The sequence below is a fragment of the Scardinius erythrophthalmus genome, assembly GCF_964197995.2.
Source record: "Scardinius erythrophthalmus genome assembly, chromosome: 14".
Taxonomy (NCBI): Eukaryota; Metazoa; Chordata; class Actinopteri; order Cypriniformes; family Leuciscidae; genus Scardinius; species Scardinius erythrophthalmus.
This window is the reverse complement of record NC_138234.1, coordinates 35,782,254-35,801,692: the sequence shown is the minus strand read 5'-3', so window position 1 is coordinate 35,801,692 and position 19,439 is coordinate 35,782,254. Positions and strand designations below refer to the sequence as shown.

General features: G+C 42.6%; 1 protein-coding gene across 1 annotated transcript in view; it reads right to left on the bottom strand.

The window, feature by feature from the left end:
• Positions 1 to 482: 482 nt before the first annotated feature.
• LOC308702337 (microtubule-associated protein 1S-like) overlaps positions 483 to 19,439 on the bottom strand; it is a 36,459-nt gene continuing 17,502 nt past the window's right edge. Inside the window, exons 3-7 of the mRNA XM_081385119.1 lie at positions 9,112 to 9,194; positions 6,536 to 6,676; positions 3,263 to 6,416; positions 2,257 to 2,453; positions 483 to 1,984 (exon numbers count right to left, since the gene is read on the bottom strand). Of these exons, the coding sequence (XP_081241245.1) occupies positions 1,829 to 1,984; positions 2,257 to 2,453; positions 3,263 to 6,416; positions 6,536 to 6,676; positions 9,112 to 9,194 (3,731 nt within the window). The 3' untranslated portion in view covers positions 483 to 1,828. The remainder of the gene's footprint in view (positions 1,985 to 2,256; positions 2,454 to 3,262; positions 6,417 to 6,535; positions 6,677 to 9,111; positions 9,195 to 19,439) is intronic.

Below are 19,439 nucleotides of genomic sequence, written 5' to 3'. Positions count from 1 at the left end.
CTTCCCTAACGTAACGTAACGCAACCCTCCCGCCCCCCGCCAATCCAGAAATGGTCGACAAAAATCATAAATTCAATCTAATAATCAGGTTGACAAGTAATTAAACGTGTGGTTGAGGGGGCGCCCTTTGCCCTTTGATCATGTTTAATAAACATGTTTTATTTCGCGTTTCGTTCTAATTTTATGATTAATATGGGAAGTAGATAGGGCGACACTAGAGTGCGTCCGCGCCCCCAACACATTTGTCGCCCTAGGCAACCGCCTAGTTCGCCTATAGCAATCGCCGGCCCTGATTGCATGAATATAATCATTCAGGTGCCATCTGATATATGACTGTCATTATATTGCCACAGTACCACCATAGTACACACTTGTATTTCATTGGTATCAGTTTGAACTTTTTGTTTGTCATACAGTTTTCTGGAGGATTTTTTGTGAGCCCTCACATCATTGCAAAGAAAAAAAACACACACACACAAAGTACTGTCATTCTTAATTTATCAACTTTATTTAACATTTGAAAATATGCTTACATTTTGGAATCTCGTACTGATATATCTAAGCCTGTTAGTGACATTAGCACACACTTGCTATATTTATTTTCTTTTTTTGGCTGTTTTTTTTTTTTTTTTTCCTTTTAAGAAAAAAAAAAAAAATCTAAAACATAGTACTTGTACCTCATAAAAATCGTTTTATCGGCTCAGGAAGGAAAACAAAGTGCAATTTTAAAAAAGTAACGCATAAACTGTCCCACTAACGGCTTAATAAAGGACCAAACTAAGAAAAACATGTTTTAGTTGTGGTCTGGTGAGGCCCTTTCCATAAAACATTTTATTTCTCATTAAGTATTGCAGCCATTGATGTGCCAATGTGCACATTAGTTGAGCTGTCAACTACATGACATTCAACAAAAACAAGGTGATCAGCAAAAAGTATTCACGATTCAAATGACATGCTGCTTTAGTGTTAGTTGATGACGGCAGAACAATAAGGCATTCATCTTTGTATACATACAATGTTTCTCCTCCGAAAGGAGCCAAGACAAGGGCAAAGCAAGCATTATCAATAAATGCAGAACTAATGTCACCTGGCTTGTAATATAAACTACTTTCCTACATAGTGTTTACAATAAAATAGACCCTGACATTTTGAAACCACACTTTCCGTTGAACGTTTTAATCTGAAAATCGTCATTTGGTTCAAAGTACAGCTCAAATATCTTAGTGAAAAGTTTATCGAGATGGTATAGCTTAGTTTTTGTTCATTTATTGACGAAGGTGGTTCAGTTTTGTTAAACAAAACAGATTTTACTTGCCTAAACTTGTTATAGGTGCCACTGATACACATTGGCCCTGCTGTGCATGATTCAGCGCAGGATCTGTACAGTGAAACGCCATTTACAGACACATCAAGTGTTAACCTGGATATTTAACTCTATTCTACTATAGTTTTCCAAGGGGCATCTAAACTGTGCAAAATATATGTGTAAGTAATGTAGGACCATGAGCTGGTAACATATAGAAATCAACGTGCTAGATATGCAATGAATTATATAAAATAACATAACCAAACTGCTAAAAATAGCCATAAAAAAAGAAATGGCAATATTGTCTACCCTGTTCACACAGAATCCATAACACTTTAATAAGCAGCAAGTGTACATGTTAAATTACAGATAAAACGTCATTGCTGATGAACTGAACCGAAATGCTTCATGGTAAACAAGGTAAAATGTGTGAAGAAACTGAGAGGCATCATTTTGCACATTATTTTGAAAGTGAACAGAAGTGCTCTAGTGACAGGCAGGGGTGTGATTCTTCAGGTGTCTTTAAAACTCCACTTTGCATGCTGGGAAGGTCTCGTCCTGCATGGCGACAGTGCTGTTGCTTCCAAGTACTGTGATTGACAGATCTCGCTGCCGCTCATGGGTCTCCTGGTACCAGTTGTGCATAGTCACTGAATCAAAGGTGGGGATCAAAGTCACCTGGAAGTGAACGGAAAAACTATTAAACAATTAATCAGTAAAACAGTACTATCTGACAGTCAACCTGTGCAAAACCTGACACGATCAGGGCGAGTGAAAGCTCCTTGTCAAAGCTATTCCTTTAAGTTTAAACCAGCCATACAACCATATAAACAATGCTGGAGATTATTCAGAAAGTTCTGCTTTTTGTGTAATATTGCTGTAGGTTCTACACCTTTTGTAAAGCACCTTGAGCTTGGGAAAGGCGATGAATAAATAAAACATCTAGTTACCTGAACATCTGGCCAGGATGCTTTGCCCTCTAAAAGAGAGTCGAGAATAGATCTCATGACTGTTTTCTTGTGCGGCTCATCTCCACTAATTATATAGCAGGATGAGCGGAGGCGTCGGAAAAACTCCACATCGACAGTGGAAGCTGCCGAGCCAGAGGGCAAATATGCCAAGTCCAAACAGACTGCACTGACAGAACCTGCAAGGAGAGGCAATAACATCATGCACAACTGGACTTTTATTCCTGTATGGTTGCGGCAGTGAATGAATTTAGAGACACAACCTTTTAGGGAATCCAAGGGTTACTGTTAGCATGCTAAAATCCCCTCAGACAGAAATTCATCCCTCACTAATTGACTAATCCAGGGGTTCTCAACTCTAGCCCTCAATATCCACTTTCTGGCAGAGTCTAGCTCCAAACTTGATCAAACTCAAAACATGCAATGTTCTACTAATCCTGAAGACCTTGATAAGCCTGTTCAGGTGTGTTTGATTAAAGAAATCAAAGAAAGAAATAGGCTCATTTTACAACTCCCCCAGAGTTAAACAGTTGAGTTTTACCGTTTTCTAATCCATTCAGCCGATCTCCGGGTCTGGCGGTACCACTTTTAGCATAGCTTAGCATAGATCATTGAATCGGACAGGACCATTAGCATCTCTCTCAAAAAAATGACCAAAGAGTTTCGATATTTTTCCTATTTAAGACTTGACTCTTCTGTAGTTACATCGTGTACTAAGACCGACGGAAAATGTAAAGTTGCGATTTTCTAGGCTGATATGGCTAGGAACTATACTCTCAATCCTGCGTAATAATCAAGAAACTTTGCTGCTAAAAGTGGTCCCGCCAGACCCGGAGTTCGGAGATTGGAGTATCCCTTTAAGTTTGGAGCTAAACTGCAGGAAAGTGGACCTCGATGGCCAGAGTCGAGAATCCCTGGACTAGTCAAATGCCCAATCCCCAATAGATGTGCAATTCATATATTTCTGGAAGAAACCATGAGCACTCACTGGATGAGGACTTTGAAAGCCCTGGTCTAGATCCACTGGTAGCATTGCGGGATGCAGGCCTGGTGTCCAGACTGGACATAGCCCGAAAAGTTCCACTGGCAGACACCGGAGCACCAGTCTTTACCTTCCCACCTTGCGTTATGTTTGCAGATGCAGTCTTTGAGGACACAGTTGCTAATTTTTTGGTCTTCGACGTTACATTCTTGGAAGATCTCCCCTGAGCATCGGCCTCTGGGTCGGCCATGCAGGCACCAGGCTGGGGTGGCAGCGGTGGTAAATCCTTCATCGGGGCAGGTGGAGGGTCTTCGGAGACACGCTGGGAATTGTGGTGTATCGAATGAGTGCTAGGATGGTCATGAGGATGGTGGGGTGGAAAGATATCACTAGCTTCCTCATCAGAGTCCAAGTCCTCAGTAATGGAGGGACACTCTTCAGTGGCTGGTGGCGCATCAGAATCAGAAACCGAGATGAGGGAGACACTAACAGAAGACGTGGTCTCCTGACCTTCCACTGACTGATGGTCACTACTACTGCACTGGTTCGGCTCTTGAGAGAGGTCAGGACTTGGGGCAACAACCTCACAGGACAGTCCCTGCTGGCTCTCTGGAGATTTGTGATGCTGGAACTCACAAGGTGAAACCAGACATAGATCGACATCATGTGGAAGGATGTCAATCTGTGGTCCAAAGAGGTGATTCTCAGATTCATCATATGTGTTTTGACTACTAAGAGATGTTTTTAAATCCGTTTTTGGGTCGCGGTCTGCTAAATGTCCATTAGTGTATGCCAAATTACCAAACTCCTCCTGTGAATGACAAACCGGCACTTGTTCATAGGATAACGAATCATCTACTTCAGTGGAGTGTGGAGAGCCAACTTCCGCAGGAAAGGAAGTGAGGCTAGGAGAGGCGTCGGGTAGAGTATCTTTAAGTGAAGTAGAGGAGAGAAAGCTTGGTTGTCTATCTTGTGATGATATGGAGCTGTTTTCTGGATTGCTTCTCGAACAACCTACCATCGAGTTCTTGCAGAATACCATCTGACTGTCTTCAAAACCGAGACCAGAAGCCCTGATGCCTGCCTTACAATCTTCGCCAGAGACCTGAGAGGCATTATTCTTCACAGAGTCCGTGGGAGAAACTAACTCAAGGGTTTTTTCATCCAAGCTTGTACAGACATCCTCTTTGGTGCATCCATTAAGCTCTGTTGGAGTGAGATCAAAGTTTACACTTCTCTCACTCTTTGGAGTCTGTGCAAGTGGGGAGGAGGGTCCAATAGTAATGTTTGAGCCAGGGTTCCCATCCATACTCCGAAACTTCTCTGGACTTTCGTCAGTACCTTTTTTAGAGCCATTCACCTGCACGTCATTGTTACCAGAGGCACATTCAGTTCTTGAGCTTAGATTATTGCCTTCAACATCCTGCAATTGTTCATCCTCAGGCGTAGATGTCTTTGGCCGGTCTGCACTTGCTTCACTTGAGGATTTCAGATTGTCAGGCTCTTTTTTGTCTGGCTTTGGCTTCCCTTTGGGTAAAGGATCCTTTTTAGGGACCATCAAATCTTTCTTTAGTGTGCCATTCTTGACAACTGACTTTCTAGACTCTGCACTGCCTGGCAAATGTCCGGTGACTTTCTTAACATCCTTACCAAGAGTTTTTGTAGTTGTTTTTTTGTCTTCTGGTTTGACCTCTTTCTTAACCTCTTTTTTCACATCGGGTTTAATATCTTTCTTGGGCTTTGCACTGAGATCTTTTTTCAAGGGTTCTTTCTTTTTCTCTACATTCTCATCCTTCTTTGCAATACTTGTCGGTGGCCGTTCCTCTTTCTTCCTAACTTCCCTCTTTTCATCTTTAGCAGGTTCTTTCTTAGTCACTTGCTTTTCAGGCTTAGATGGTCTTTGTTTCACATCATCTTTTGGCTTTGCTTTTTCCTCACCCTCTTTGCCTTCTTTTGGAACGGTGTCATTAGTGGATTTGGTCTTTGTTTTAGTGTCTTGCCTTTTCAACTCTACTTTGCTTACCTTGTCTTTGAGTAAGGCACTACCAGGTCGAGATTCTTTGGATATACTCTTAAGACTTTCCTTGCTCCCAGCATGCTTTGGCTGTTTATCCAACTTTGATGTCTCAAGGTCCTTCAAACTAACAACTGGGTGTTTGAGAAACTCTAGATGCTTTAGTCTCTCTAAACCTTCAAAGATCTTGGATTCTGGAGTGCACCCAGGAAACAGAACCCGAATTATCTTTTCTCGAGGATTAGCTGGATGCCAAACCAACAGGGCACATATGGAGACCATACAGTCTAGAGGGATTTCTGAGGTTTTTATGTTTGGAGTGCTAGCAGGCCAAGTTTGCAAGAAAGCTTCAAGTTCTTTGCTACCTTTGACTGGATTGAGTACATAAAGATCTAGGCGACCTACACCCATCTTCTGGAAAAGAATCACCGGCTCGATAGCCGGCCCAGCAGAGCGACTGAGCTGCTCTGGAAAAATTGACAACCTTTCTAAATGCTGTAACGTTAGGGCAACTTGATCACAACTTCGAAGGACCCTGGGGTCAGTCTGCAATGTTTTGAGTCTTTCAGAAGCATTGAAAAATACAACCCCTATTTCTGGCGATATCAGATTCTTCTGCCAGTCTTCATTGCTCTGCGATCCAGCGGACTCCTCTTCTTCTTGTTGTTCAGCCACTTTTCTGTGAAGTAGGCTGTTCATACCAGGTAGATTATCCACGCCAACATGGGTGAGCAATACTGAGTCGACTCGGTCTAAATGTCTCACCAGTTTCCAAAAACAGGATCGACTATCAGACCCCCCATTGACCAAGACATTGAAACCGTTCACAGCAAAGAAGGCACAGTCACCTCTTCCTCCAGGAAACACATAGCAGCAGGGACGGGACAGTTTCAGGAAGCCCACGGTACTGGGTGGCACAAGGAGATCAAAAGGCGACTGAGCTTCAAGAGACTCTGACAGATACTCGGTGAACTCCTGAAGGCCCTCCATCTCTGGTAGCACTAATGGAGGGTTGGTTTTAATTTCTATATAATCTTGCAAATTATGCTTTTCTAACTGAGAATTTTTCCACATCCCAGATTCTGGACAGCTCAGGGTTAGGCTGGCTTTCTGAGAAGGGTCTGCAGAGCTCAGAAGATCTCCAATCTGTGTAGGGAAATGGAAACTTTCATTAAATGGAGGTAATTCATTTGTTTTTGTGTATTTTAATATCAAAAGAGTAGAATTACTACATAATTAACTTGTTTGACAAACAGGTGACTGACCTCTTCATCTGTAAATATCTGGATAAAGTCATTTAGTGAAAAAGACCCAATCTGCAACTCAAGGTCTCCAGTATCTTCAACACATTGTCCAGCAAGAATTAGCAGCTTATGAAGAGACGTATCAGAAATGAGCCGACGGACCTATGAAAATAAAGACCAGCATTAAAATGTGCAACATGTATGGGTTACACTTAAATATTATTGGAGAGTATAAGCAAGCTAATGTTGAACTATACAAACAGGTATTCAGCCCTCAAATCGAGACCCTAACTACATTTTAAGAGGGGTTAAAAGTAGGGCTGCAACGATTCATCGAGTTACTCGATTACAAAAATTCCTCGAGGCAAAAACTCTGCCTCGAAGCCTCGTTAAATTCCTATGACGCGCACTATACGCGCAGGGATCTGATTTCACACGGACCGCTGTTCAATGTTCAGGAAGCACACCATAGCGCGTGATACATTTTGAATTTATTTGGAGTAGATGTCCATAAACGGCAGAGAATGTCTAAAGTTTGGGATCGCTTCCTTTCAGCGTCGCTGAATCAAGGTAACGATTCTGTCCCCCGCATTTTTTTTGACCCAGCGCCAATATTTTCGCCCGTGCCGAAGCCTATGATGTTCGCTGAATTTAATCCCACACTGTATTTGTAGTGATGTCGTGATGCGGTTTGACTAGATATGATGTTTAGCTTTGATGTTTTTAAGAAGTAAACGTATAGCCTAAAGAAAGAACCCCTTCACACACACACATGCACCCTCGTCTCTCTCACGCGCCAGTCAGACAAATTGCGGCAATGCATCACATATGCTTAAACTTTTATGTAGCCACGCAACAATAATTTCAGCATGCATTCACTGTATTCACCGAGACGTGATGGAGGGACAAATATTGTATTGCAGTCTTTGCGAGACCTTGTTTGTAGGCTATGTCACGTCTGCCAAATAGTACAGACAACAACAAAAAAATGAAACTCCCCGCCAGCCTGCTTCTCCAAATCCACTCGTACTTTTGGGGAAGACATAATCGGCTACCAAAGTAATTGAGCATAGAACATTTTAAATTAACAAAAAAAAATATATAATACTACAAAACGTGCTAATATACTTCAACTAGCCTTAGTGAAAAACAAAATGCTGTTCTTTTTCTATTTAATAAAATGCATATTTGCAATAAAACATTCCCCTTTTCAAAGCTACACTTATTTTTTTTATATAAATTGTATACATTGTGTACCTGTTTGGCTTGATATTTTATATTCATTTCATTTATTTTTGTTCTCCGGTGGGAAATTTGCAGAAGGTGCAATCCTTTTTTTGTAATGTTGTATTAGGAAGACAAAACTAAGACCAAATGGCCTTTACTATTTAAGTTTGCATAGTTTTACATGTTATAGGCTACATGTTTTACAGTATAAAGTTGACTTAACTGTATTGTTATATAATTGTTGGCACTGGCACTTATAAACACTAAATGGGTAAAAATCACAATAAATAGGCTTAGTTTTGAAGCCAAATGTTGGAGTTTTTCAGCCACATCATTTTCGTTATGCATTATTTGTTTTGGTTGTTTAAAAACACACTAAAAGTTTTTATCCGATTACTCGATTAATCGATCGATTAAGTGCTAGATTAATCGATTACAAAAAGAATCGGTAGCTGCAGCCCTAGTTAAAAGAAGACACTTGGCTGCTGCTCTGGATAGCAAATATCAAGAGCAAATATAACTGGACAAGGTACTTCAAGAAATGCATCAACATCTCCCTGTGTTTACACAGTCAAACACAGTTGGGTAAACACCAGTCAAATAGCTTTCATACATTTATCAGGAAACAACTGCAATGGCCAGAGAACTGAGGGTGCAAGTGTGGAATTATACAGCAAAACCAATATTTAACCGTTTAAACATAAGAAAATCAATTGGATCATTAAAAGCAAACATTACTCTGTCTTTGATTTAGGGTTGGGTAATTTAGCTTTTAAAAAATCTTTATATTTGCACTTACATTTTTTCACTAAGCAAACAATTTTATCCAAAGAGGAATACAACAAGCAATTCATCTTTAGGGGGATTTCAAAGACATTCGCTTATGACGAACAATATGTAGATGTGTAGAGAGTAGATGTGGATTGTTTCTGAATGTAGTAGCGTTACATTACGCAGTCTGTTGAAGCGTGTTTTCTCAGGTTACTGATGCACATACACAGTTTTATGCACTATTGTAACCTAATTTCCCTTGCATGCACATTAAGGAAATTATATTTTATTTAAGAGCACTTGTTTCAAAAGTTAAGGCACTTTAAAAAGTGAATGCCATTTAATTTCAATAAAAGATGGGACCTTGTCTTGATTTGGTTTATTTTTTGCTTATTGCACTCACTTGTACCCTCTTGTGGGCACAGGAGACGATACAGTACTTTTCCCTCTTAATAATTGTCTTCAGAATTCGAATATAATTTGAATTTTGCTAATATTTAAGAAAGAAATATGAATTTACTTTGACAACCCTACTAGTTATGCTAAGGATGTGGTGATATTAGTGTGTTGCAAACTACACAAAGCACTAAGACACTCACCTCTGAACAAACCAAATCATGAGATGGGTTAACGATCACCTGGGTCTCTAGCACATCCCCGCTGTGCTGCAGTGTCTTCTGGCCTGCGGATGGAGACAGAGGGAGATCTTTTAAAAACGTTTGTCCATGAACACTAGGTGATTATTTTAATTGAGTATGAACACAGATACACACAGTGGCCACAGCACAGTGACAAACATGGCAGCCGAACAGGCAACACTATTTACAATTGAATGGAAATAACAGACAGTCCATGAGCTTGTACACATGGTGCTGGCACAGGTAACATAAGTTTGAAGATTTCCTGATCCAAATGGTGCAAAGTCCAAAACCACAGCATATATCATCATGTGGGTTTATTGCTCTAGATGAAAGGTTTTACTTTACTTCCTCAAACTTATATTTTCATGCCAACAAAATCATTTCAAGCTGTGGATTAGGAAGTACAGGACATTAAAGGGGTCAGAAAAAGGATGTTTAAGACTAGCTGCGTGACATGTTCCTGTCTTCTCCACAAACAATGAGCAAACGTGAGCCGAAGGTAACTCTAGCCTTCTGCTCGGCACCATGACAAGTCGAAAACACATGGTAGGAAGCCTCTCCTTCCTTCCTGTAGCAGACGCTGAGCTATGACAACATCTTTGCAGCCTCTATCAGTCAACAGACAAATTGAGAAACAATATCTAGGTCTCCAGAATAGCAAACGAAACTGGAGGCACTGGAGCCACTCAACTGTACAGGTGTGGGTCCTTTAAATTAAAAGTTAAAGGATGCAACCAGGGCTATTATCAGTAACTAAAAATATTAAAAATATTTGTGTTAAAGAATGCGGACAATACAACCTAAATATAAATGTTGCCTTGGCAATAAACTGAAATAAGTTTAAGTTGAAGAACTAAAATTATTACCTGGAAATAAATTAACTAAAACCGAAATAAAAATAAATGTATCCCAAATAGCAAAATTATATACAATGACAAAAGCCCATTACGAAATGACTAAAATTAAACTTAAGTCTCTATATTTTTAAAATATGTAAAATCTACAATAAAAGTAAATTAACACTGAACACAACCAATAATAGTCATATATAGTCAACATATTGCATCAATACATGCAGGACATATATCTAGCCTTAACTGGGATCAATTCATTCAAAGAGAAGAAACTCGAGACAAAACAGGAAATGATATCATAGAGAGGACTCTGGCAGAAGATCATGTGGTCTTTTAGAATATCAGAAAAAAAATGAATAAATTTTCCATGAAAAGGCAAGATTATTTTAGTTTGTAAAATGTCATGTGGAGAAACGGTCTAAAAATGTATGAATATTTAAAAAATAATTCAAGAAAAATATTTAAAAAGTGTTGTTCAAGATGTCTACATTCGTATGTTTGTCAAAGTGTAAAGAAATATTTTATTACTTTTCATTTGATGGCAACATCACATGATATTTATGACATAAAATAAAAAATTAAACCTATTGAAAATTATATATATATATATATATATATATATATATATATATATATATATATATATATATATATATATATATATATATATATATATATACATATATTTTTTTTTTTAAATCAAAATCCAATGAAACCATGAGTTCATATCTAAGAACTTAGCACACAAATTTTAAACTATTTTTAAGAGATTTGTCTATTCTTACTGAATTATTCAAATTTTTCCTTTATTATTTTATTCCTAACACACACACACACCTGTGTAGTGGTTGCACAGTGTTGTTCCATCCCAATTTTAGCATTACCCACAGACAGAATTGTTTTAAAATATTTCTCAGGGCACAATCAAAACCAAGATGAAATAATCATTGTAGTATTCAGTTTGTGTTTTAAAAAATAAAAAATACATAAAAAAATATAAAAACTACACTCACATGCATGTATACATGCATCTATAATAAACATATATAGAAATATTTGCATGTATATTTAATTTATTATGTGTGTGTGTGTGTATATTTATTTATATATACGCAATATAATAGGCCAATCGTTTCACAGCCCTAATATGTTTGATCATATAATTATTTTACAGTGTAAAATTAGTTTGAAAGCTTCAATTTTAAAATATTAAAACTTATTCTTAAAACGTATTCTTGAATCCTTCTAGGCTTATTCAATGTTTGAATTCTGGTACAAAGTGCCAAAGCAAATCCATACTTCAGTTAGGCATGAATATGGGATCTGCAGAAACCGTGTCCCAGTCCTGTTGTTGTTTACCAGAATGATAAACTCCAGCGAAGCTTTCCTCGACTCCCTTCAGCGTATCTCTGATGATCTTATCTAACAGCGATTATGCTGTGGCTGCCCTTCCCCTAACACACAAACAACCGCAGCGCAGACCGGCGCACCCGAAACTGCAACAGCTCTCAGAGCAGAGACATGTGGCCGACAGAAACACAACAGCATATGGAAATAACAGCACTCATGTTGTGTATGGGACATGATCAAGAGCACTGGGGCTCAGACAAGCACATGCTCCCAGCTGGTCCTGTTCTCCGTCACTTTCGTGAATGCGTGAGGGGTTTAATCTGATCTATCTGGTGCTAGCTTGCAGAACATACCGGCGGGACCGGCTGTTGAACTACAGTGAAACTATTGAGGAAAAAAAAGTTACTAATGGGGATGTTAATACACTATATGGACAAAAGTATTGGGACACACCTCTTAATTATTGACTTCATGCGTTTCAGTGAACTCGATCGTGATACTGTGATTAGTCAGTTCTTGAAATGTCATCCCTGCTAGATATGTCTCGCTCACCTGTGAGGGGTTTTATTGGAAAGTGGAAGTGTTTAAGAACAGCAGCAACTCGGCCACAATGCAGAAGACCAGGTAAAGCCACTCATGTATAGAGCGCTGATAGGCCTCGTTTACACCGTCAGTGAAATGTGACCCTCTTCAGATGTTTAGCTCATATGTGACACAGATCGGATGTGTTCTATGACCGTGTAAACAGGAAATAAACGCATGCATTCGGATATTTCGAGATCGGTTTCAGGCCTCATTAAATCAGATATGTGCCAATGTGACTGAGGCACTAGGCTACGTCTCCGCGGTTTAATGACGAGAGAAACCCCGACGCGCATCTGCGAACTGACGGATGGCCTGACGAAACGTGTCGTCGTAGGAGAGGAATGTGGACAAAGTTGACAACATGTCAAAGGTTGGCTTGCTCATCCTAAAATTTCAGACCCCCTGCTCCTCGTTAAGGCCCGCCACAATATGCAATGCAATGATGATGGCCCTTTTCCTTCTTAAAGTCATGGTGATGTTTGGCGAACTTCGCATATATCGCAAAGCTAGCATCAAGCTTATTTCTCGCTCGTCCATCTGTGCAAGAACCCCTTTAAGCATGCGCGATGTTTCAGATACAGTAGTATGCCAAGTGTAAACACATGATTCGGATATGGGTCACAACTGAAAGAACGTGTAATGCCCTGTTCGACAGTCACTGTGTCAGATTACGCGATTTTGACTCCTAAAATCTTGTCGTGTCGTGGACAAGAAACATGTCAGACTACATGTCGCTTTCCGGCCAGTCATCACATGCTGTCTCACACACACACACACACACACACACACACACACACACACACACGCACTCACGCAAACGCACACACTCACACAAACGCACACACTCACACAAACGCACTCGCTCGCGCGCACACACACACACAAACGCACTCGCTCGCGCGCACACACTCACACAAATGCACTCGCTCGCGCGCACACACACTCACACAAACGCACTCGCTCGCGCGCACACACACTCACACAAACGCACTCGCTCGCGCACACACACTCACACAAACGCACTCGCTCGCGCACACACACTCACACAAACGCACTCACTCACACAAACGTGCACACTCACACAAACGCACTCGTGCACACTCACACAAACGCACTCACTCGTGCACACACACTCACACAAACGCACTCACTCGTGCACACACACTCACTCATGCGCACACACTTACACAAACGCACTCACTCGTGCACACACTCACACAAACACACTCACTCCAGGGCTCCAGACTGCGACCAAATGGTCGCATTTTGCGACCAAAATTTGAGAGTGTGCGACTAAATTTTACATCCAGTTGCACATGTGTGACCAGTAAATTTCATCTCGTTCAAAGTGGGCGACAACCGACGTCGCGTCTGCGATGCTTTGTTTACGACATCACGACAAGAAGACTAGCATGTTTAATTTTTTAACGGTCCTCCATGAAGGGTTCCGAGTGAATGAGTGTGTGTGTGCGCGCGAGTGAGTGAATGAGTGTGTGTGTGTGTGTGTGTGTGTGTGTGTGTGTGTGCGCCCGCGCGCAAGTGACGGTGCGTGTCCACTGGCGCGTTGCGAGCGGAGCGGAGCGAGCGTTTTCAATTCATTCCTATGGAAGTTGAGCTTCACGCTCGCGCAGTGCATTTTGGGATTGCCAGCGGACCGGAGAAAGCGTTGAGAGCGACCGAGAATGTCAAAAAGGTTGGGCAGTTTTTGACTTTATGCAAATATCAAGCGAAAAACGCGGTCGGCAGCCAATTGCTGTGAGGTTCGGGATGTGACGTCTGTTCTGAGAGTTTAAAAATATGCAAATTGTGCCGGAGTTTATGCTGGATTTAGTGCGTAAATCATTTTGTTTACAAATTAGACGCTTTGCAGTTGTTATATATGTTAAAGATTTTATTTTGGATGTGTTCATTGTGATTATATTGGCTGGGTTAATAAAAGTTTATAAAATTGAAAGGATATCTTTGCTTGGTGCATTTGGAAACAAAGCTTGCCTATTTCTAAATGTAATGGCGTGCATCTCTGATGATTATATTGTCCGTGTGTTGTAAAAAACATAGATTAAACACACTCGCAACAGACACACCCCAAAGCGGAGACGTTACAGCGTTACCAGCGGCACTGAGCGGACTTTTGCCGCTGTAGTGGACACGCACCGTGAGTGAGTGAGTGAGCGAGCGAGCGAGCGAGAGAGAGTGAGAGAGTGTGTGCGCGAGTGAGTGAGTGAGTGTGTGCGTGCGTTAGTCTATGTGCGTGTATGTGAGTGAGTGCGTGTGTACATGTGCGAGTGAATATGTGTGTGAGACGGCTCGAGATGACTGGTCGTAAAGCAATGTGTAGTCTGACAATGTTTCTTGTCCAGGACATGACAAGATTTTTAGGAGTCGAAATCGTGTAATCTGATACATTGACTATAGTAACAGACAAAAAAATTGCGTATTCTGAACCAGGCATAACTATAACTATGGTATATGTGGTTATGAAAGTAGCCTACACATCTTTTTACAGCACTTCAAAACTATATCCTATTAAAATGTTGTTGTTTTTAATGTGTCGACCAAAACATTTTTGTTCATCCTTTAAAGATTGTCTCTATTTATAAAACTGAAAGTTTCAAGAAGTAGGAAAACTCACACTTATTTTTTTTTAAAAAGAAGACTAAATTACCATTGTAAACAGCTGCTGAGGGTGCTTATTGGCTATTTTCACTCCCTAATATCTATTTTGTCACTCATTTTGCTTTTGAAATAATATTAAGACATTATGAAGGATAATAATTAAATTTAACTTTATCTATACACCACAAATTTAGCTCAGTGCTTTGTCATCCCACAGTGCTACCAAATACTTTCTGTAGAACTTAGAGCCGCGGCCCTCAGATGTTAGTCTGGAGCCCTGTGATCTTAAAATAAAACTGCACCATAATTTCTGTACGCTTAATCTATTTATTATCAAAGTATTTGTCTGTAATAGTTATTTAGGGGGAAAATGTGAAGGTGTGCCCCTAAATTTTCTGCTTGCGCTCCTAAAATTTTAAGTCAGGGGCTACAGCGCTCCTAATAAAAAAAGTTAGTCTGGAGCCCTGCACTCGTGTACACACTCACACAAATGCACACACGCTCACACAAACGCACTCACGCACACTCACACAAACGCACACACTCACACAAACGCACTCACTCGTGCACACACACTCACACTCACACAAAAACACTCACACAAACGGACTCACTCGTGCACACTCACACAAACACGCTCGCGCGCACACACTCACACAAACTCGCTCGCGCGCACACACTCACACACAAACACACTTGCTCGTGCACGCACACTCACACAAACGCACTCGCTCGTGCGCACACTCACACAAACGCACTGGCTCGCGCGCACACACTCACACAAACGCACTCGCTCGCGCGCACACACTCACACAAACGCACTCACTCGCACACACACACACAAACGCACTCACACAAACGCACTCGCTCGCGCGCACACTCACACAAACGCACTTGCTCGCGCGCACACACTCACACAAATGCACTTGCTCGCGCGCACACACTCACACAAACGCACTCGCTCGCGCACACACACTCACACAAACGCACTCACGCACACTCACACAAACGCACACACTCACACAAACGCACTCACTCGTGCACACACACTCACACTCACACAAAAACACTCACACAAACGGACTCACTCGTGCACACTCACACAAACACGCTCGCGCGCACACACTCACACAAACTCGCTCGCGCGCACACACTCACACACAAACGCACTTGCTCGTGCACGCACACACACACAAACGCACTCGCTCGTGCGCACACTCACACAAACGCACTCGCTCGCGCGCACACACTCACACAAACGCACTCGCTCGCGCGCACACACTCACACAAACGCACTCACTCGCACACACACACACAAACGCACTCACTCGTGCACACACACTCACACTCACACAAAAACACTCTCACAAACGGACTCACTCGTGCACACTCACACAAACACGCTCGCGCGCACACACTCACACACAAACGCACTTGCTCGTGCACGCACACACACACAAACGCACTCGCTCGTGCGCACACTCACACAAACGCACTCGCTCGCGCGCACACACTCACACAAACGCACTTGCTCGCGCGCACACACTCACACAAATGCACTTGCTCGCGCGCACACACTCACACAAACGCACTCGCTCGCGCACACACACTCACACAAACGCACTCACGCACACTCACACAAACGCACACACTCACACAAACGCACTCACTCGTGCACACACACTCACACTCACACAAAAACACTCACACAAACGGACTCACTCGTGCACACTCACACAAACACGCTCGCGCGCACACACTCACACAAACACGCTCGCGCGCACACACTCACACACAAACGCACTTGCTCGTGCACGCACACACACACAAACGCACTCGCTCGTGCGCACACTCACACAAACGCACTCGCTCGCGCGCACACACTCACACAAACGCACTCGCTCGCGCGCACACACTCACACAAACGCACTCACTCGCACACACTCACACACAAACGCACTTGCTCGTGCACGCACACACACACAAACGCACTCGCTCGTGCGCACACTCACACAAACGCACTCGCTCGCGCGCACACACTCACACAAACGCACTCGCTCGCGCGCACACACTCACACAAACGCACTCACTCGCACACACACACACAAACGCACTCACTCGTGCACACACACTCACACTCACACAAAAACACTCTCACAAACGGACTCACTCGTGCACACTCACACAAACACGCTCGCGCGCACACACTCACACACAAACGCACTTGCTCGTGCACGCACACACACACAAACGCACTCGCTCGTGCGCACACTCACACAAACGCACTCGCTCGCGCGCACACACTCACACAAACGCACTTGCTCGCGCGCACACACTCACACAAATGCACTTGCTCGCGCGCACACACTCACACAAACGCACTCGCTCGCGCACACACACTCACACAAACGCACTCACGCACACTCACACAAACGCACACACTCACACAAACGCACTCACTCGTGCACACACACTCACACTCACACAAAAACACTCACACAAACGGACTCACTCGTGCACACTCACACAAACACGCTCGCGCGCACACACTCACACAAACACGCTCGCGCGCACACACTCACACACAAACGCACTTGCTCGTGCACGCACACACACACAAACGCACTCGCTCGTGCGCACACTCACACAAACGCACTCGCTCGCGCGCACACACTCACACAAACGCACTCGCTCGCGCGCACACACTCACACAAACGCACTCACTCGCACACACACACACAAACGCACTCACTCGTGCACACACACTCACACTCACACAAAAACACTCTCACAAACGGACTCACTCGTGCACACTCACACAAACACGCTCGCGCGCACACACTCACACACAAACGCACTTGCTCGTGCACGCACACACACACAAACGCACTCGCTCGTGCGCACACTCACACAAACGCACTCGCTCGCGCGCACACACTCACACTAGGGCTGTCAAAACTGCTCAAAAATGACGTTCGAATATTCCCTCTAAAAAACACACGAATATTCGAACTATTCGAACATCTGGTTGTGCATTTTGTCAATGAAGCGCGTTACGTCAATAACAGGACAAATTAATACAAAGAGACATAACTACTTGCATAGGTAGTTTATTTAAGTTTAAACATATTTGATAACGTATTACCTACACAAAAACAAGTAAATCACCTAATGGCCAAGACCGCAGACCTCACTCTCGCTCGCTCGCTCATTCGGACTCTCTCTCTCTCTCTCTCGCCCTCACGCTCATGCTGCGTTCACACCAAACGGAGCGTCAAATAGAGCGTCTGGCGCGAGTGATTTCAATGTTAAAGGTCCCGTTGCATGCGATTCCATGTTTCAAACTTTAGTTAGTGTGTAATGTTGCTGTTAGAGTATAAATAATATCTGTAAAATTATAAAGCTCAAAGTTCAATGCCAAGCGAGATATTTTATTTAACAGAAGTTGACTACAAAAAACGGCTCGATTGGACTACACCCCTCTACATCCTGCATTAGTGACATCACCAGAACCGTTTCTTGACTAACCTCCGCCCACAGGAATGCTCCCTCAACTCTACTGGCTACTTGCGCACTTCTTATAACTTAGCCTACTGTGTTTACTCAGCTCTTACGGTGATTTTCTGAAGTAAAACTGACGCTTCATCTTTTGTGTGATGTACAATAAACTTTATTAAACTCATCAGTATATGTTTGATCATCATTCAGACAGCAGACTTGTAGGTTATTAATAAATAATGGATACATAGCCTACAAGCAGATGACAAATACGTTATAATAACCGTAATTAAACTACTAAACCATACCTGTTTCATCTCTATACAGCACTCTGACTCTGTAGGCATTATTGTCCGACTCGAAATGAACGCCGTTACTGAGAGTTTCTGATATTATCATCATTCCGTGAGATGAATTTTTCCTGACAGACTGAGCACGAGCTCATGAAGCTCCGCCCCCTGTGTCGTCCAGCAGCACCTCATTTGCATTTAAAGGGGACACACTGAAACGGCTCGTTTTTCTGAGCCCCAAAAAATGTCAATTTAAACATGCTGTAAAAAATGATCTGTTGGGTATTTTGAGCTCAAACTTCACATACACACTCTGGGGACATCAGAGACTTATTTTACATCTTGTGAAAAGGGGCATAGAACGGGACCTTTAAGTCAATGTAAAGACGCGTTTACGCGCGTCTGGGGGTCTTGCGGCGCGAATGAGGCGTCACGCTCTCCGCGCGTCAATTTCGCTTCAAACTTTTGCTTTTGACGCGCGAATGGATTCAAAATGTTCAAGAGTCCAACTAGACGCTGTAGACGCGAATCCGACATTGAACGCTCCGAGCGAGCTGTGTTGTGGTAAACATATAACATTTCCTTGACATGAAACGGTAAATAATCAAACCAGTGGAAGCCTGCAGTGCATGAAACTGCTGTATCTAACCTACCTTATTCATGCAGTATCTGTTCATTCAGTACAGTAGCCTACACTTTAGTAATGTTTCTGTTTAACGTTAACGCCTTATTCCTGTGACCTGTCCCCACTCGCAAAGCAGACAGCCGCACCTCTGCTACTCCGGGCGTTTTTCCACATTATTCGAATATTAATTTTCACATTCGAAATTCGTTTTTTTAAAACTATTCGAATATATATTCGAATTTAGAATATTCGTTGACAGCCCTAACTCACACAAACGCACTCACTCGCACACACACACACAAACGCACTCACTCGTGCACACACACTCACACTCACACAAAAACACTCACACAAACGGACTCACTCGTGCACACTCACACAAACACGCTCGCGCGCACACACTCACACAAACTCGCTCGCGCGCACACACTCACACACAAACGCACTCACTCGCACACACACACACAA